We start from the raw sequence: 21,898 nt of genomic DNA, 5'->3' as shown, positions 1-21,898 counted from the left end.
GCACATTTGATTGTCTTGCACTTTTTCAAGGACTGTGTGATACTTCCGTATGTGCATTGTCTTCACATGTCCTCCACAAACAAAGCTATGGCATGAGTCACACCTTATGGTACTAGATGTGTTTTTTGCTTGTCCATATGTTACACACTATGTTCTTTTCTCAGTGGCAGGCTCCTCAGTTCTTTCAATCCATGGTTCTTTGTATTCCGCGAAGGAAGCCGCTATGTCAGCAGTGCACTAGATGAGCCTTCATAAGAGAAACTTCTGATTGTTTCACAAAAACAATGGTCATCTGTTTTGAATTTACTTTTGTATGAAAAATGTATTGATCAGTGATTCCTACTGTTTCTATTAGAACACAGAATACAACAAATAGCCATCTTCGTATCACCCATGTGACCGAATACACACCTGCCAGTTGATTGGATGTGATGACTCCTCCCTTTGTTACATTGTAATCCCAAACTATCTCTGGCTTACCTGTACATATAGTTGAAAGGAGTAAAACAGCAATTTATTATTTTTTAAATTCAAAACTAACATCATGTCAGAGATATAAAGTAGAGTGAAATGGACAACCCTACCTTTCTCAGGCAAAATTCTTGTGGGTTCTCACTTTCGTTTGTTCTCAATGTATCTATGTATGTTAGCCATTTCTGCAACAAGAAGATGACTGAGAAATAGCTGGTGTATCAGCTATCCATTGTAAAATTTCCTGGAGCCTTTAGTGTGAGTAACAAGCCTTCCTACAACATCACAGGGAGAACTGGAAGCATCATATGGTCCTGTAAGTTGTTTCCCACAATACACATCAATATTACATGTGAAAAATATTTTAGCATCTGATAAAACAAAAATCTTCAGCCTGTATTTTCTCAGTTTGATCAGGACTTACTGATCGAAACAACAGTGACCCCAGAAAGCTTGCAACTTTTCATCTACTGTCACAAAGTTTTACCTACACTGTAACTGTTCTTGCAGTTCACCTCAAAGTCATCTAATATTTGTGTAATTGCAGCAAGTTTCTGTTGTACTTATTTATTGTCTTGTGCTCTTGTCATCAAAATGTATACAATTTATTAAAAGGAACAGAAATCTTCTGGAACTTGTCACAGCTCTTGTATTCTCCAGACATGTGCCATTTGTTAACCACAGTTCAATGACATTAGTGTGGTTTGCTTTCTTGGTCCTGAAGACATACAGCTGTACAAATAATGCCATTATTTCAAACCTTGTAGTTTCCTTAGCGTCCCTTTCTTTGGAATATTTTACACTTTTTTTTTTTAGACTGGATAAATAAGTTCATGTATCTTACTATTTCATCAGTCATTTCCAAGCTATGTATTGTCCATAAATCTCTGTTTCACTTGTGATCCCTCTGAGAACATGTTTAGGCCCAGGAAATATTTTAAAATAGTCTTTCTTTTGGTTTTGGTGATCATATTAGCACATATTTTATTCCATTTACATGTTTTACCCTCCCAGTAAAAATATCGTCAGGGGGAGTGACTGTTCACAGTCATCATGTGACTCGTGTTTTTGTTCAGAATATGAATTGTGGTCACTTTGTGTGATAAGTTCCTCTTCTTCCTCAGAGTTGGTGTCATTTTCATTGCCTGGTATAGTGTTGAAGCCTGGATCCTCATTGAGTAGCCACTCAAGCTCATTGTCGGTCAGCTTTGATCTGATCCTGCACAGAATCACAAGAACCCACTTGCTACTTGTTATATTTTGCTGCACATAAAAGACAATGAAAAAAATTAAAGGAAATATTACATATTTGACTAGGCACATGGCATGGCTTGAAAACCAACAAGTAAACTCACCCTAAGGATACACTTTGATTTGGACTGGATTTGAATTTATTGAAATGTAGAGCAAATAAGAAACACATTTTTTTATATGTGTCCATATAACTGCTAAGGGGGCAATTGCACCTTTGAAAAAACTGAGTTAAATATTTCTGAATAAATGCTGCTGAAATGATAAGAGATATAAGAAAACTTCAAATGAAAGTTCTATAGTTTTTAGTGTATATTAAACAGTGCACCCAAATTTGTTGAAAAAGTCATTTTTTCGAAATATCCCTTATTTTATTTTTCATTTTGACATTTGACTAATAGCAAAATGTTTTGCATTGTCAATACTAAATTCAGTCATATAAGGTGAAGTGGTATTCCAAAGATGTACTTGTCAGGAAAAAGCTGGAGATATCTCTATATTACTTTACATGCCTCCGATATGCATCTGTTTCAATGCCAATTGTCATGTTGAGCTGTTTAATATGTCTTTCCGAGATAAATACATTCATACTGTGTATTCCATATATTTTTTCAATTTAAAGAAATATAAAAATAATATCCTTTGTTGTATTTGTATTTTCTTTTTACATTTGGTGCACTGTTCTTGTTTTCAAGTTGTAACCGTCTCAGATTTAATTATGTTATATTTGAAATTGTTTATACATTATTGTTGTAACATTATTGTAAACCTGTACAATAATGAGGAAGCACAGAATTTTTTACATCAATGCATACATTTTGATTTTGCCCACCAAGCACATTGGACAACTGTAATTTAATGACAGGAGCAGGAAGGAAGAGATAACTCTCCCTCTCTTTCCCTGAGCTGACCAATATCACCTAAACAAATGGACAGCAAAATGGGAAAAAGTGGTGTGAGGGAAACACTTTGTGCCAGGACACCAATTTCACATCACTGATTGTGATGCCGACATGCCAAATGTTGGAATGCAGCCTACTCTTTCTCTCGGCCCACATTTTCAAGACCTAGAATATTTAATTGTTCAGACACACACACACACACACACACACACACACACACACACACACACATATTATAGATAAAGGGAAAATGTCAATGAACTTAATACAAGGGGGTTGTTTGTGTTGTTGCCCTGCATGATAATTAGACAAAATATTTGTCAGGATTTGTAAGCAGTGGGTCCTTGAGGTACAGCAATATGCGAACACAAGAAGTAAGTTTAAACAGTTTTATTAACAAAGTCTGATCATAAAACACACACGCTACACACACCCATCATCACTGTGTCTGACATCCTAACAGTGGCTAATTACGGTCATATCGGAAGGTTCCATGGTGAACTAAGAAAAAAGACATATTTGTGCCTGAGGCTACCCTAGTTAAAATGGTGCACTGTGGACAGCAGCCAATCGCTTACTCCCTGCATTGCACTGTGGCCGGACGCACGTGTACTGACCAACCAAATTGTCAGCATACCAGATAGGTCGGCTGGCGAGTGCGTGTTACGTACCATACGGCTGTGTGCAACTCGTAGACCCTTACATCACTCCCCCCAGAGAAAAAGAGCAACAATAGGTGGCTCAAAATGACCTCCTGGGTGTTATGAATCCATTTCTCCATTTGTGGCATCAGAAGGCATTGCAACATGTATTTAATTTGCAGACACAGTAATGTTCGGTACAGAGAAGCATGCCTTCAGGATGACAATTTCATACATGACAAATGCTGTTGACAAAAGACAAATTAATAAAAGCAATAAAAACACAATACTGACCCTCAAGTATGCATTAACATTACTGGATGAATCAAAGGACTTAATTCTATTTGCTGCTTCAATGAAATTTAACTCATTATTGGAAGAAATCAAATTTTCATGGATATCCTTAATTAAATTTTTGTCTACAGAAAAACTTGATAAGGAATGCTTTCCAAATGTTAATGTGTATGAATCATTGTAATAAACAGATAACATTCTCATTAATGGCAAATGTCCTACTGCATGAAATGTAATTGGCAATACATTAGGCATATCAAACAGTTCAGTTCACATGATAAATCACAATGTGTGGCATTCAAGATTAATCCATTATTATTCAATTTGAGTGTAAAGGGTAGCTCAGGTGTATCATAATTTTTACATGTAAATGTGACATCAGGGGTGGAGTTAAATGAGAAAATTATACCTTCAGAACATTGTTTAAGAAATGGATGATAAAGATGCATTAAAATTCTAGGGCAATCATCACTTGGGGGTTGAGTCACACACAGTTCTTTCTCACAGCTGTACACTCTACTATCTGAGAGTACTGCTGATTCAGGGCAAATTAACTTGTGACTACATTTACACATATGCAAATAATTTTCATTTAGGGTAACAAAATATCTTTGATCCTTGCTGATTAGTAGATAATCATTCAGTTTGTACTTTACATGAATACCTGCCTGTCTCCATTTCACAGGGTAAGAATAAATCTTATACATTTCAAAATTATACTTTGATCTAGCAGCAATGGGTGTAGAAACAATAACAGTTAATTCATCTTCAATCATTAAAGAGTGTGTGGTGGTTAACTTATAGTAATCATACAAATTTTAAGAGCTAATAGTAAATCGTAGAATAGGTTGCATCTAGCTTTCACTCTATTGATAGTAGGATCTCTAAAAATTGTTCTGGATGTAGTAGTACACTGCTCAAACAATCATTTGAACTACTTTCTAAGGCTATTCTTAAGTTAAGGGCATCAATACTAGCATTTGATAAACTATCAGTAATCCTTAACAAAAGAGTGTTTAAATCTAAGTGTGCACTCACAGCATTTAATCCTTAGAATAGTTCTTTGAATTTGGTTTTGTTTCATTATGAATTACGTGGAAATGTGAGATAAATGCTTTACAATCTATTCAATGAAAACTGTGTGGTTAGTAATGGTTCTTTGCATATTCTTGAATATGATAATTTCATTAGAGAGGTTAGTTGAATCTCTAGTGGACTGTTGTTCAAGAGCTAATATTTTGCCTTTAACTTCCAGTAGCTCTCGACTAGTTAAAGTACCAAATACAGTATGAAGGATACTCCCTCCAAAATCAAACCAGGCACGTTTATGACTAATTAAAGTTTTGTGTGGCAAAAGCTTTAAAAACAGTAAATCTCTTGTTCATAATTAGCAAATTAACCTGCATTTTGGCTGTGATCCAGTTGTTATACCAAGATGTGTGCATTTCCAAAATTGTATCATTACCCTTAACAAAACAAATTAGATCAATTTACTTCTTTACAGAATTGAACTGTTGCTGGATTTCACTCAGATTGTGCATGAGGACAAGTTTTGCATTACTTGTTGAAACTACCATGTCTGATCATGGTTCAAACAAAACACCTGTACTATGTGGTACTATTACTACAGCATTAGTAGAATATGCTATCACAGCAAACATTAGAATAAAAGAGAACATGGTTAATTAGTTCTAAATACTAGAGTTAACAATGAACATAAAATAAATGAGTTTCTTGTGGTAACCTGTGGAATAAAAGGTTTAGTTTCACTTGTGCACTCATGTAATAGCTTCAATACTAAATTTTCACAAAACATTCACATAAGCACATGGCTGAAATAAACACATGCATCGCACTCTCAGACACTACACACATTTATGCAGATTGTAGGGGTGTCTGGAACAGGATCGCTTGGAATATGGTGATGCCTCAGCCTCTAAGTCTGGACTGTGACCTCTTGATTCTCACTTCCTGGGTTTGAGAACAGCACATCTGCCTCTCAGTCAGTCCTTGTCATCTTGCGATACTACAGCAAATCTACCCAGAAATGGCTTTACATGATTGACATGAACGACAATCAAACAAAAGGGCAGTTGGAGCTTAAGAGTGACTGGCGACAACACCTCAAAGATTAGATATGGTACTTTTCAAAACTTCTTAAACTTTTTGACTTGACTCTTCTTTAATACCACATTGCTCAGATGCACAAGATCTCCAACTCGATACTGTGGCGCTGCTGCTTGGCGGTCGTGTTGTCTTGCTTGCTGAAGAAAGGATTGATGATTCCACTGTTTCACTCCCCTCCATGCTTCCTTTAGCTTGCATGCTAGATCCCTTATGTGTTCATTGCTGATTCCAGCAGTCAATTGTGCAAAGTCCAAGTGAATGCATTCTTCTTCTGTAGATGATCTCATATGGACTTAGACCAGTTGAGCTGTACATTTTGGCATTGTAACAACTTACCAAGTATGGTAAACAGATATCCTGATTGTTGTGTTTGCTGCTTACATAATGACTAAACATTTTAATAATTGTTCTGTGGACTCGCTCGACTCTTCCATTTCCTTCAGGGTGTGCTGATGTAGTCCTTAACTGAGTTATTTGCATGGGATTACAAGTCTGTTTAAGCAATTCACTCATAAAATCCGTTTCTTGATCATTAATTATACTTAACTGTGATCCAAACTTAAGAATCCAAGAATCCATTCTTTTAGAAAAACTTTAGCTATAGTCTCAGCACTCTGATCAGGTATTGATATCATGAGAAGATATCTAGAGAAATGATCTAACATTGTCAATATGTATTTGTTTCCATCTTTAGTCTTAGGCAACAGTCTCATGACATCTAGTCCTACTCATTCATATAGTTCACTTGTATCTGGCGGTTCTTGCAATTCCTACATCATTCCATCTGTTACAGGAATCACATTGTGAAACAAACTCAAAAACATCAGCTTTGCGGCTCGGCCACCAAAACATTTGAGCTATTTTAATGTTTGTTGCTTTTTTACTGCAATGTCCTAATAATAAAGAATCGTGTTGTTCTCTCATGATTTGCTCTTTCATGCTTTCTGGAATAACTAGGCGGTTTCCTTTACTAGTGATTTTGTACAGTAATCCATTTATTTCAACAATACGTTGATCATTTTTCCATAATTTGCGTTGTGGATCTTCTTCTTGAGCTGCCTTTAACTCTTCTTCTCAACTTATTGTAACACAAACATTGACTTTTCGACTCATTGCATACATGTTGTTTAGCAGGTCAGTGAATAACCTTAAACTGGTACTCATTCAGTCTTAATGGCTACCTTGTTAATCTGGAACTTGGATCCTTTAAGCTCAATAACCATTTAAGTGCAGCATGGTCTGCAATAACTGTAAATTCTCTTCCTGTCAAGAAACATCTGTTATGTGTTATACCAAAACCCAAAGCACAAAGCTCCTTCTCAGTAGTAGTATAATTACATTCTGCTTTGTGTAATTGTCGGGAAGCAAATGAGATTGGATGTTCATGACCATCAACTTCTTGAGACAAGATTTCATCTATGGCAAAATTGGATGCATCTCTTGAAAGAATAAAAGGTTTACTGAAATCTGAATAGGCTAACACTGGGGCTGTGGTTAGAGCAGTTTTAAGTTCTTCCATTGCCTTTTTGCACTCTGTTGATCAATTAAATGTGGCTCCTTTCTTCAGTAGCTGTGTCATTGGACGTGCTATATTCGCATAACCAGCTTTAAATTGTCTGTATAAATTTGACAATCCCAAGAATGATTGTAGTTCTTTCAAATTCTGTGGTTCAGGAAATTTCTTTCCATCTTTAATTAATTTTGGATCAGGTCGAACACCTTCACTGGTTATAATGTGACCAAGATAGTTAACTTTACTTTGTGCAAAATAACATTTATCTATTGGTAAAGACAGGTTTCTGCTTCTTATACGCTCAAAAACAGCTTGTAGTCTCTCAGTATGCTGCTTCATGTTTACACCAAAACTTATTACATCATCAAGGTAAACAAGTGCTGGTGTTTGGGATGAGCCCTCATAAAACTGCATCCATCAGGTGCTGAAATGTAGCTGGAGCATTACGAACTCCAAACAGCATATGAAGATACTTGTATACTCCTGTTGCAGTTACAAATGAAGTTTTAGCTTGATCATTGGGATGCACTGTTAACTGATGATAACCACTTGTTAAACGACATACTGAAAAAATTCGACATCTGCCAAAGTAATCCAAGGTTTCCACTAAATTTGGTAAGGGGCAAATTTCGGGTGTGGTCACAGCATCCAGAGATTGGTAATCAACACAAAAATGGAACTGTGGGTCTCCAGAAATTGATTTCTTCTTTACAATTACAACAGACAAACATCACGGTTGGTCTGAAGGATCTCTTGGTTTTATAATTCCGGCATCTAATTGTTCTTTAACCATGTCGTCTACCAACTCTCTTTGACTGAATGGTATTCGGTAAGGTTTCTGAGTGATTAGGGCTGCATTCCTTGTATGAATATGATGCTGAACTAAATGAGTGACAGGTAAATTTGCACGTTCTCGGAATAAATCTGAATACTCCAACAAAACAGGCACTAAAATCTTTTGTTCATTAGCTGTCAAATGTTCTGTCTTTTCCCAAATCTTGCACTTCAGATCATTATTAACTTTGTCTCCTCATTGCAATTTTGCGGTACTGTTACAAAAATCTGTGTTTATAACTGCAGCATTTGTTACCTCATCTGGAATCTGTATTATGTCACTTTTACTTACGCTCAACACTTCAGCAACTTTTGTTCCTCATGGCAAAACAACATCCTCATTGCACATATTTGTTATTGTAACTGGGACTTTTGTGACATTCTGTCTCACCATTGTAGCGACATCTGCACTCACTTTTCCCAGATTACTCAATTAATAACGAAGTTCCTTCTTTGCAGTGGGGTGGCTTAACTTCAACACAGATTGTCTTTCCTGCTCCTTGGGAATCTGCTGAGGCTGATCAATTTGAACATTTACTCGGACGGTTTGAACTGATGCATCCTTTGGGCAGTCCATTCCCACAACATCAGTATTGCTGCTCCTTTGAGTATGATCTGAAGAATGATTTCATAGGTTGTAGTTGCTATGGCCTAGTCTGATCTTTCTTTCTACGGCAAATATCTCTGCCTCATTAACGGACAAGAAATCAAATCCAAGTACACAGTTTAACGCGTTTTGTTATTTGAAACTACTTGTATCCTTGCTGTGTATTTATCTTTATCTTTATTTTCACCTTCGTCTTGGTCTTTACCAAGAATTAATTCTACATCAACTTCTCCATAGTTATGTACCTTTCCTTCATTTAAGCCTCATACTTTTAATAGTGGCAGTTTCAATTTATCCCGTTTATCTATGCTACACCACATTAATGAGGTCTGTGCTCATGTGTCAATAAGTAGTCTCATGTTTCTCCCACTATATACAGCACCTATCATGAAGTCATTCTTGGACTGATTTTCATTGGAACTAACAACACTGTCTCTGTCAAGGGGCGGATGGAGTGGTGGCCTGTATGTCCTCATAATCATTTAAAGATCTGGCAGATTATTTATTGTTTGCATTATCTTTCTTCTTGTTGCGACAATCTCTTGAAACATGACCCTGCATCCCACAATGATGGCAGATTTAATTCTCTTTACAATGCTTACACTTGTGACCCAGCTTATTGCATTCGTAACCTTGTACTGTTGTGTTGAAAACTGCATTCTTGTTTCTGGCATTGCTGTTTCGAATTCTGTCAGCAAACTACTTGATAGATTTGTCTTGTCATATTTGCAAACTGTAAAGCTGCTCTCTGTAAAACCTGATCTCGTTGCTACGTTTAAATCTCTGAACAACAACCATTCTAAACTCATTGTAATCTCCTGCTTTCATTCAAGTAGGCTCCGTGCTACTGAAATCTTGTGCTGCTCCCTGAATTCTTAATCTGCAACCACTAGATTTTTGGAATCTGTCCATGATCCTAACAGGGCACCACCTTCAAGTTTACGAAAAAACACTTTCACATCACCTTTGGGTTTCCCACTAAACACTGGTACCAATGGCAATAATGAAAAATTCTTTACTGTAGTTGTACCTGTACTGCATGAACTATCATTTGACAAGTCTTTTGGAATGTTAAGCTCGCTTCTGCATGAACTATCATTTGACAAGTCTTTTGGAATGTTAAGCTCGCTTCTTTCTGCTTTTAACTGCTGAATTTCTTCTTGCAGTTTATTAATAACAGTTTGTAGATCGACAACATTACTCTGACTGGGTTGACTCTAATTTAATGCCAATGAGTCACTCAAATGTAATATAAAAATCCATCACTGCCTTTTGTATTCTAGCCATACTGGAGTAGACCAACCTGAATTCCAGCATTGGATGTCCCCACGTAGTCGGAAGATGTTCATGCTGCTATTGCTGCTCGAAGTTCACATTGTGCTGCACCTCTTCAGGACTGTAGATTTTCCATAATCATCCTGTCTGACACCACTTCTATAAGGGGGTTGTTTGTGTTGTTGCCCCGGATCATAATTAGACAAAATATTTGTCAGGATTTGTAAGTGGTAGGTCCTTGAGGTACGGCAATACGCAAACATGAGAAATAAGTTTAAACAGTTTTAGTAACAAAGGCTGATTATAAAACATGCATGCTACATGCACCCATCATCACTGTGTCTGACCAAATGTAGTGGGAATAGGTAGAAGGCACTGTATTAAGACTCGTCCAAGCTTTCCAAATGATTTATTGTTTCCAACTACAGATCCCCCATTCCTCTCGATCTGCATCACTGGGTCCCGCATTGCTGAGGACACCACTTTGCTGTCTGCAAAACGGCTTGGCATGGAATGGCTGCCTCAGTGATCCATGCACGCACTGTGTGTTGACCTTGTATGCCAGCAGAGTTTTGTCATCATCAGAATGCCGGCAGTTGGCTCAGTGGTCCGTGTCCCTACCAACACAGTGCCACTCGGTGTAAGCCGCAGGCAGCCAGCTGCATGATTCTCGCTGGTGTGGCTGAGATCACGGTGACAACAAGTGCCCGTAACCCAGAGTCCAAATCTGTGGCCCTCTCCTCGGATTGCCTCCGGCACTTGTTGGAAGCCAGGATGACTGCCCGTGGTAGTGAGCCATAGAGTGGCCTACTGCTGGCTGGCTATGGACCCCGTGTCAGCCTTAGAGGGTCGAACTAGCAACCCGCCATGGACTGGAATGCTGGTGCCCCATCTGCTGCTGCGTGTAGCTGATGGTGTGATATGCCCTGCCATCCAGGAATGAATCTTCTTAGAAACGTGCACCTATTTATATGTGGCTGTGTGCTTCTATTTTGCCATACACACCACTTTGCGTCACATACTCATAACATGCTAGGTTGGTCAGGGGGCCCCTTCTGCCTGTGATGGGCGACATGCAAAACCGCTACATATACTCTTTCAGCAATTTGATGCCCCTGTGGCCTCTATTCTACTTCGCAGCTGTTGGTATGCATAACTCACTGCAATCTGGCCCACACCTGGCTGGTGGTGGTTGTTGGGATGTTTAAGGGGGACTAAACAGCTAAGGTCATCAGTCCCCCATTCCAAAAACAAGCGAGACAAAGTCGCAGAGCAGATAAAACCCCAAGGGGAAGGAGACTGCCCCCCCCCCCCCCCCCCCCCGGTGCTAAAGAACACAAATTAGGCAACGAACACTACAGGAAAGAAGAGTACAGACGAACACCAGACAGAAAGAAATAGAAGAAAAGAAGATGGCCGGAGACTGGTTGACTGACCACGACAACAAAAAAGGGAAAGAGTCAACCATCCGATGAGACACCACACCAGCAACAAATATGGAGAGACGTGAGGACAAACGACACAGAAACGGAAAAGTGCAGGACCCCCCCTAAATGGATCCATAAAAAGGACTAGCACGGATAAAATGTAAAACATTGTCAGCCATGGAGGCATCATCGCATAAAATCAAAGGCAAGGTGCCCGGGAAATTAAAAGACTGCCGAAGGGTGCGCAGTCAGGGACACTCCAATAAAATGTGGGTGACCGTCAGCCGGGACCCACACCGACACAGGGGGGGGATCCTCCTGACGCAAAAGATGGCCGTGCGTCAGGTATGTATGGCCGATGCGGAGCCGACACAGGATAACAGAGTCCCTGCGAGAAGACCGCAGGGAGGAGCGCCACACATCGGTCGTCTCCTTGACAGCCCACAGTTTATTAGGCATTGTCAAGCCTCGCCACTCAGCAGACCACATCCCAAGCACCTTACGGCGCAACACCAGCTGCTGATCGGGAGCCGTGAGGCCGATCTCCAAAGCTGGGGCGTCGAGCGCCCCTTTGGCCAGCCTGTCAACACGTTCGTTCCCCGGGATGCCAACATGACCTGGCGTCCAAACCAAGACCACCGAACGTCCAGAACAGGCAATGGCGGAAACAGACTCCTGAATAGAGGACACCAGAGGAGAAGAGGGATAGCAGCGGTCGATGGCCTGAAGGCTGCTCAGGGAGTCACTGCAGATCACGATGGACCTACCTGAGCAGAAACACATATGCTCAAGAGCGCGCAAGATGGCCACCAGCTCTGCAGTAAAAATACTGCAGCCAGCCGGCAAGGAGCGTTGCTCAACATGGGCAGCGTGAGCAAAAGCGTAGGCAGTGCGACCATCAACCAGGGAACCATCAGTGTAGACAGGCTCACAGCCCGGAAATGATTCGAGGAGCGCAAGAAAACGGCGACGGAGGGCCACAGGCGGAACCGAGTCCTTAGGTCCCTGTGCCAAATCCAGACGGACGGACGGCCGGGACAAACACCAGGGAGGCGTAGGTGTACGGACCCGGAAGGGAGGCAGAAGAGGGAATGACCCCAGTTCTGACAGCAGGGACTGGACACGGACAGCTACGGAAAGCCCAGACCTAGGTCGCCGTTCGGGCAGATGGAGGACCATGGCAGGGAAAAGCAGGCGACGATTGGGATGGTCTGGCGAGCAATGCACGTGGACAGCATAGTCGGCGAGCAGTCGATGGCGGCGAATCGGCAGCGGGGGAACCCCGGCCTCCACCAGTAGACTATCTACAGGGCTGGTACGAAAAGCGCCAGTTGCAAGCCGAACCCCACAGTGGTGTATGGGGTCTAACAACTTCAACACTGAGGGTGATGCAGACCCATAGGCCAGGCACCCATAATCAAGCCAGGACTGCACAAGGGCTCTGTACAATCGCAGCAGCGTGCAGCGATCTGCACCCCAAGGCGTGTGGCTAAGGCAGCGGAGGGTGTTGAGGTGCCACCAGCACTTTTGCTTCAGCTGAGTAACATGAGGAACCCATGTGAGCCGGGCATCAAACACGAGTCCCAAGAAGCGGCAAGTGTCCACCACTTCAAGCAGGTGGCCGTCGAGGTAAAGTTCAGGATGAGGGTGGACCGTCTGACGCCTGCAGAAGTGCATAACTCGAGTCTTGGCTGCAGAGAACTGAAAACCATGAGTCAGAGCCCATGATGCTGCCTTGCGAACGGCGACTTGCAGCCTGCGGTCGGCGACTCCCGTAGTCGTGGAGCTAAATGAGATGCAGAAGTCGTCGGCATACAAAGAAGGAGACACCGACGACCCCACTGCTGCAGCCAGACCATTAATGGCCACTAGAAATAAGGAGACGCTCAACACTGAGCCCTGCAGGACCCCATTTTCCTGTATATAAGATGAACTAGAGGTGGCACCGACTTGCACCCGGAAAGAGCGGCGCAATAAAAAGGTTTGAAGAAAAGCCGGGAGCCGACCACGAAGACCCCACTCATGCAACGTGGCGAGGATGTGATGCCGCCATGTGGTGTCATACGCCTTCCGCAGATCGAAAAATACAGCAACGAGATGCTGACGTCGGGCAAAGGCCGTACGGACAGCAGATTCCAGCCGCACCAAATTGTCCGTGGCAGACCGGCCCCGACGGAAGCCACCCTGGGAGGGAGTGAGGAGACCACGCGACTCAAGGACCCAACACAAACGCCGCCCCACCATGCGTTCGAGCAATTTGCACAAAACGTTGGTGAGGGTAATGGGACGATAGCTGTCCACCGCCAGTGGGTCCGCACCGGGCTTCAAGATGGGGACAATAACACCCTCTCGCCATTGCGACAGGAACACGCCTTCGCTCCAAATGCGATTAAATATCGCGAGAATGTGTCTCTGGCAGTCCCTGGAGAGATGCTTCAGCATCTGCGCGTGGATGCAGTCTGGGCCTGGTGCTGTATCAGGGCAATCGGCGAGGGCAGCGAGGAATTCCCTCTCGCTGAAAGGAGCATTGTATGTTTCAGAACGACACGTGTGAAATGAGAACGGCGTCCGCTCAGCTCGCTCCTTTAGAGAGCGAAAGGCGGGGGGATAGGATGCAGTCGCAGAGCTCTGAGCAAAGTGCGCGGCAAGCCGTTCAGCAATGGCGGCAGCGTCCGTGCAGACAGCGCCGTCCAAGGAGACCCCAGGGACACCCATAGGGGTCTGGTATCCGTAAATCCGCCGGATCCGGGACCACACGAGCGAGGGGGAGACATGGGAGCCCAAGGATGAGACATACCTCTCCCAGCACTCCTGCTTACGCCATGCAATAAGACGACGGGCGAAGGCACGGAGCCTCTTAAAGGTGATGAGGGTCTCAAGAGACAGGTGCCGCCTATGACACTGGAGAGCCCGCCGACGGTCGCGAATAGCCTCAGCAACCTCCGGCGACCACCAGGGTACAGCCCTCCTCCGAGGGTGGCCAGAAGAATGGGGGATGGCAACCTCGGCCGCTGAAATGATGGACGTGGTTAAAACACGCACCACCTCGTCAATGTCACCCTGTGGGGGAGACTCAATGGTTGCAGCGGAAGTAAAAGCTGGCCAGTCAGCCCTGTGGAGAACCCAGCGGGGCAAGCGCCCAGAAGAATGACACTGGGGCAGTGACAAATAGATGGGAAAATGGTCACTACCACACAGGTCAGGATGCACTCTCCAGTGGAGGAATGGGACAAGTCCAGGGCTGCAAATAGAGAGATCGATGGCCGAGAACGAGCCATGGGCCACACTGAAATGCGTGGGAGCACTGGTGTTCAAGAGGCTAAGGTCGAGCTGAGCCAACACATGCTCCACGGCCCGACCGCGGTCATCGGAGACAGTCCCACCCCATAGAGGGTTGTGGGCATTGAAATCGCCCAGCAGCAAAAAAGGTGGCGGCAGTTGGGCTATCAGAGCAGCCAGGACATGCTGCACGACAGCACCATCAGGTGGAAGGTAAATACTGCAGACGGTAATAGCCTGTGGCGTCCACACCCGAACAGCGACAGCCTCTAAAGCTGTTTGTAGAGGTACAAACTCGCTGTGAAGAGAGTTAAGGACATATATGCAGACGCCACCAGACACCCTCTCATAAGCTGCCCGGTTCTTAAAATAACCCTGATAGCCACGGAGGGCGGGGGTTCGCATTGCTGGAAACCAAGTTTCCTGCAGAGCAATGCAAAGGAAAGGATGACGGCTGATAAGTTGGCGGAGCTCAGCTAGATGGTGGAAGAAACCGCTGCAGTTCCACTGGAGGATGGTATTAGCCATGGATGGGAAAGGCGTAAAGGGATTGGGGAGGCAGATTACGCCTCCGGGGCCCCTGCTGCTACTGAGTCACCACCTGGACAACAGCTATCTATTGCATCCGAGGGACTGGCGAGATCCATGTCCTCAGTGGACGCCAGAATCTCCACCTCATCCTCAGACGCAGAGCTTGTAGGAAGCGGTGGAATGGGTGCCACCGCAATGTCGGTAGCCTTGGGGAGTTTCTTCTTCTTCTGCTTCTCGCACTGCGCCTTGGGTGGTTCAGGCTGGGAGGGCGTCACTGGGTCAGTCTCAGGGACAGACGATGACTGTGTGTCCTGACGACCAGGGACTGGCGGTTGTTTGAGCCACTTGTGGCTGTCGGCTTTGGAACCGGTCGGAACGTGCGAAGGGAGGTCCCCAAGGGACCCCTTCCTTACGAGAGTAGCCGAAGAAGTCTTACGCTTCTCCGGCTGGGAAGGGGGGACTGATGTCCCCGATGGTTGGGGGGGTGTTGCTCCTGAAGTAGATGGAGCAGGAGCAACAGGAGGTTTAGTGCCCCCCACCATCAAGGGGGCAGGTGTGGGACTTCAACTCTGAGAGCTGACTGGAGTGGATGGAATTGTAGAAGGAGTGACAGTTGCGGCATAAGAAGCTGTCATGCGCACTGGATGAAGCTGATCATATTTCCGCTTCGCCTCAGTGTACGTCAGGCGGTTGAGAGCCTTGATTTCCATGATCTTCCGCTCCTTCTGCAGAATCGGACAGTCTGACGAGCAAAGGGGATGGTGCGCACCACAGTTCACACAGATTGGAGGTGGCGCACAGGGATGATCAGGATGGGAAGGTCAACCACAATCGCGACAGACGAGGTCGGAAGCACAGCGTGAAGACATGTGGCCGAACTTCCAACACTTGAAGCACCGCATCGGGGGAGGGATATACGGCTTGACATCACAACGGTACACCATCACCTTGACCTTCTCAGGTAACGTGTCACCCTCGAAGGCCAAGATGAAGGCACCGGTGGCAACTTGACGATCCCTCGGACCCCGGTGGACGCGCCGAACGAAATGGACACCTCGACGCTCCAAGTTGGCGCGCAGCTCGTCATCGGACTGTAAAAGGAGATCGCGGTGAAAAATAATTCCCTGGACCATATTTAAGCTGTTATGTGGGGTGATAGTAACAGACACATCCCCCAACTTCGTACAAGCCAGCAAGGCTCGTGACTGGGCAGAGGATGCCGTTTTTATCAACACCGATCCAGACCGCATCTTGGACAAGCCCTCCACCTCCCCGAACTTGTCCTCTAAATGTTCGACAAAGAACTGAGGCTTCACAGACACAAACGAGTCCCCATCAGCTCTGGTACAGACAAGATACCGGGGCGAGTATCTTTCGCTCTCATTCACAGCCTTTCGTTCCTCCCATGGTGTGGCCAGGGAAGGGAACGATTTGGGGTCATACACATTAGCCTTAAAGTGAGCTTTGGAACGCTTAGAGACTGCTGACGGCTGGCCGCCAGTGAGAGATGATGTACCACGCTTCATTGCGGGTCATCCGCCCTGATGCCACCTACTCCGACCAAGGGCCCTCCCCACGGGCGCCACCCAGCCACAGCAAAGGCCACCTGGCAGGATGGCCATTGCAGGGAGTCTCGATGCCCCAGGGCGATGGGCATCTACTCCTTGGCATACGTGGGGAGTTAACGGCGCAGGCATCAGTAGAGCGATCCCTGTGTTGTCAGGGGGCTACAACCAAGAGGGTACATGGCGGCCCCACCACAACAGACTGGCTACCGTGCTGGATCTTAGGTGCAAAAATGGCCAAGGTCGTCGTCGCAGTTAAAAGAAACACTGCAGAGTGCAGCGTGGTAATCGCCCAAGAGATCGAAAACGAGCAGGACGCCATTGCAACGACGAGAAAGACGGCTAAAGGTCTAATTGCACAACGGATACAATGCACCATGTAAGGCGCCCTTCCCCAAGTGGCTCGCTCTTCGGAATAATTTAGAAAGATGGAGGTCAAACCCGAGAGGGGACCATCACATAAGGCCGAAACATGTGAGACTCCTTTTAGTCGCCTCTTAAAACAGGCAGGAATACCGCGGGCTTATTCTAACCCCCGAACCCGCAGGGGGCCACACCTGGCTGTAACTTGTGCTCAGAATATTGCAAAAAACTGACTTTCCCTATCCTAAATGGTGGTGCCGCTACATTATTTCCCTCTTCCAAAGCATGCGGTCCCCGGGTCGACCTTTAACTAACTCACAACTTGTTTGGGTCGGCATCTGTGACATATTTCTTTACTATAAGAAAACTTAAACGTGCTCTAGTGCCCGTTAAAACCGTGACATGAAACAAAACATAAAAATTCCTTATTGGATGACCATTGCTTGATCAACCCCTTGCCTACTCGTCTCACGCCCTTGGTACCCAATCCACTGGGACTTGGACTATCCTTGGTTCCCTCTTGGAATTAGCTCTCTGCCTGATCAGAAAGAAAACAACACATAACAAAATTAAGGCTGTGATGACACTTGGCACAGAGGTGCTCAAAATGATTGTTATTTCCTTTTGCCTTTCCCTATACTGTGCGACATATTGCACAAGCTGTTTGGCTGATATGCGCACCTCTTGCTATAAAACGAACTGGTTTACAGATCTCAACAGATCTGGCTCCAGAGTTTGATTTAACAAGGTCAGATTCTGCCTTGGCAAAAACTCTACAAGGGCTTCTGGCCAGTAAGGCTGTGGCTGTGCAACATTCAATTGAGTGGCTCCTGAAATTGACACTGGCAGGTGTAAGGTTGGTCCTATTATGTTACACTTAGGTCCATTGATTAAAATTCTGCCCCCCCTCAAGCTCTATACATTTCGATTCTGCAAATGCTCCCTGCTCAAAACAACTTGCTACTACTACCAAACTCTCATAGGTGGAGAAGTTCCAATGTATCCCGACCCATTGCTAGCTCAATTTTAGCTCCATGATGTCCCTTGGACAGTCTATTCCTTTCCCCCTGGCTAAAAATAACTGCCCCGTGCATGTGTCGCATATTTGTAGCTTCACAGGTTTTCCTCCAACATTCACTATTTTCGATCCAAACTCAACACTGATTGTGTGACTACTTTCATCCTTAAGTTTACATTATATGAACTGGTGCAATAAGCACAATTTCCCTGACCCAGCACTGTCAATAACTAAAAATTTAAACAGGAAATTGTATGACTCTGACATAGTTCAACATCTATTTATTATGGCTTTGCTGCAAAATTTACTGTGACACATTTATTTCTTCAGAACTGCATTCGATTTCTCCTCCAACAACACTCCACATATGTCAGACGCTACACTTCCCTTTTCAGTGATCTGAGAACGAGGATCACCATCACCCTTCCTCCCTCTTCAAAAGGACTGCTGTCCACAGCAGACTATATGCGAAAATACATACAACATACGAAAATACAATGCATAATTACTCTATGCAAACCAAATGATACATCACACACACACACACACACACACACACACACACACACACACACACACACACACACACACAAAACACCTACAAACACTCTACTACTTTCTGGATCACAAAGTATACAGTATTTCATGCTGTACTCTATCTTCCTGGTTTTCTCTGTGCTTAGCACCTCTCTTCACTCTCTCTTTCTTTCTCTTTCCTTCCTGTAACATGCCTGGAATAACATCTGGGCAACCCTTAAATGGCTGTAACCACCCAATATGTACTATTGTTGTTCTAGTTGGCAGATGAAGCTTAACATTAATGGGAGATGTGGTTTCAACAACTTAGTATGGCCCTTGATACCTCATGAGGAACTTCTTCATTTTCCCTTTTTGCGTATAGGAAATGGACAGCATTACCCATTGCCCCACTCTACACTTCAGTAAACTTCCTTTGTGCTTTACTGTGTCTTTCTGCCTTTCCAAAGCCTTTGTACTCACCTTTTGTACCTGTTTACATCCTGAATTGTCCTTGCGAATTGACGTACAGATTCACTGGTCCTTCCTTTTTGTAGCCTCACCAAATCAAACAGTGATGGCATTTTTCGCCCATACACTACTTCATATGGAGATAAACCAGTATTTGTATGGACTTTTGCATTGTATGTGCATCCAATATGCTCTCAAATACTCATTCCACTGATGGTGATGAGAATCTACATAAAAACTCAGCATCTTCTCAATTGTTCTGTGTACCTGCTCCGTCCTTCTGTTGGCCTGTGGATGCAACGCACTTGTCCTCAACTTCTTTATGCTCGACAATTCACACAGTTCATTCATTAAATCTGACATGAAGTTGGTCCCTTGGTCAGTAATTATTGTCTCCGGTACACCAAACTTCAAAATCCAGTTGTTTACTAATGCTTGTGCAACCATTGCTGCCTGTTGATTTGACATGATGTTGATGCAAGAAATCTACTCCTAGGATCATGTCATAGCCCTCGCTTACCCATGGTACTACCTCGATGCATGCATTAAACCGGACTTTCTCCATTTGAAAGCCAGCTGTCACCGACCTCAAAGGCATGTTCTCCTAATCCCCCACTCCACACAACCTCTAACATGGTGGGTCTAGCTTCGTTCATCCCATTGTATTTTTAGTAGCCACTGACACTTGTGCCCCTGTGTCCAACAAAATCTTAAACTTTTTAGTTGCTATGGATCCTACCACTGAACATTCCACCTCTACATATGAATTCGTAGCATTGAAATTGAACGGGAGCACCCTTAGGTGGGTCTTGGCCCGCCTCTACCATTTAAAACTTGTCCACCTCTTCTATCTCCACTTCGCCATCCTCCCCACTGCCGATTTCCAGCCCTTCCTTTATTCCTTGGTGACTGGGTACATTGCCTCTGCACATGTCCTGTACGACCACACTTAAAACATTTCACACCCACTGAAACACTGTTTGCCTCTCATGTACCCCTCTTCCCACATCTACTTCCTCACATTGAATTGCTAGATGAATGGCTGAATACAAATCTTTCAGAGTTCCTTCAAGCACTTTCCATGAGATATGGGCCAGTAACCCTCTCAAAAATACATCAAGTGTTCTTTGCTTGGCCTCCTGCAACAGAAGACTATTCGCTTCATCGCTCTGACCCTACTTGTAAGTATACTCACTAATTTCCCTTATCCTGTCCGCAAAATTTCTCCATCATCTCTCCCTGTCTCTTTGACATTGTACTTAACCTCTCTCTAAAGTACCAAGCGCTATTCTGTTTTTTGTACCTTTGTAAAAGCCCTTCCTTTATCTGCTTAAACAGTCCTGCATTCCTTAAGGCCCCAGAACACCTTACATATGTTTTTGCTTCACCCATTAATCTAATCTTGGCTATATGTAACCTCATCAGACCAACCATTCATCACTGCTGAAGTCTCCAAGTCCTCTACAAATGAACGCACATCCTCAGATGCTTTGCCGGAAAATGGAATAATCAAACTCACGGCAGCTGGATGAATCTCCTGCACCCTAGGCAACAACGACTGATCAGATGTGGTTTCCCGCTTACTTCTAGATGTTAATTCATTTCTCAACTGCATATTGTCTGCTGTCAATTGTACTGCTTCCGGTTCTGACGCACCTCGCATCCCTGACTCAGCCTTTGTGTTGGTTTCGTACCCAGTTAGTCCTGAAATAAAACATTTAAGTACAAGAATAACCCGACTCCCTACACCTCAGTATCATCATATTTGGTAACACCATACTCAAACCAATACAAAAGTAATTAAATGCCAGGAAAAAAATAATAACTCTTACTACCCCAAATAACTAACACTTACTCTGACAACAAAAAATACTCTTGTTGTTGTTGTTGTGGTCTTCAGTCCTGAGACTGGTTTGATGCAGCTCTCCATGCTACCCTACTCTCCATGCTACCATGTCCGGTGCAAGCTTCTTCATCGCCCAGTGCTTACTGCAACCTACATCCTTCTGAATCTGCTCAGTGTATTCATCTCTTGGTCTCCCTCTACGATTTTTGCCCACCACGCTGCCCTCCAATGCTAAATTTGTGATCCCTTTATACCTCAGAACATGTCCTACTAACCGGTTCCTTCTTTTTGTCAAGTTGTGCCACAAACTCCTCTTCTCCCCAATTCTATTCAATACTTCATCATTAGTTATGTGATCTACCCATCTAATCTTCAGCATTCTTCTGTAGCACCACATTTCGAAAGCTTCTATTCTCTTCTTGTCCAAACTATTTATTGTCCATGTTTCAGTTCTATATATGGCTTCACTCCATACAGATACTTTCAGAAACGACTTCCGGACACTTAAATCTATACCCGAAGTTAACAAATTTCTCTTCTTCAGAAATGCTTTCCCTGCCATTGCCAGTCTACATTTTATATCTTCTCTACTTCGACCAACATCAGTTATTTTACTCCCCAAATAGCAAAACTCCTTTACTACTTTAAGTGTCTCATTTCCTAATCTAATTCTCTCAGCATCACCCGACTTAATTCGAGTACATTCCATTATCCTTGTATTGCTTTTATTGATGTTCATCTTATATCCTCCTTTCAAGACTCTATCCATTCCATTCAACTGCTCTTCCAATTCCTTATCTGTCTCTGAATTACTATGTCATCGGCGAACCTTAAAGTTTTTATTTCTTCTCCATGGATTTTAATACCTACTCCGAATTTTTCTTTTGTTTCCTTCACTGCTTGCTCAATATACAGATGGAATAACATCAGGGAGAGGCTACAACCCTGTCTCACTCCCTTCCCAACC

At 43.8% G+C, this 21,898-nt stretch overlaps 1 protein-coding gene across 1 annotated transcript in view; it reads right to left on the bottom strand.

The window, feature by feature from the left end:
* Window positions 1-1,473: 1,473 nt before the first annotated feature.
* The window catches only part of LOC124594264 (protein GVQW3-like), a 62,690-nt gene continuing 42,265 nt past the window's right edge, over window positions 1,474-21,898 (bottom strand). Inside the window, exon 2 of the mRNA XM_047132630.1 lies at window positions 1,474-1,734. Within this exon, the coding sequence (XP_046988586.1) occupies window positions 1,474-1,734 (261 nt within the window). The remainder of the gene's footprint in view (window positions 1,735-21,898) is intronic.

The sequence above is a fragment of the Schistocerca americana genome, chromosome 1 (assembly GCF_021461395.2).
Source record: "Schistocerca americana isolate TAMUIC-IGC-003095 chromosome 1, iqSchAmer2.1, whole genome shotgun sequence".
NCBI lineage: Eukaryota > Metazoa > Arthropoda > Insecta > Orthoptera > Acrididae > Schistocerca > Schistocerca americana.
The sequence above is the reverse complement of the archived record's forward strand: the minus strand, read 5'-3'. Positions and strand labels throughout refer to the sequence as shown.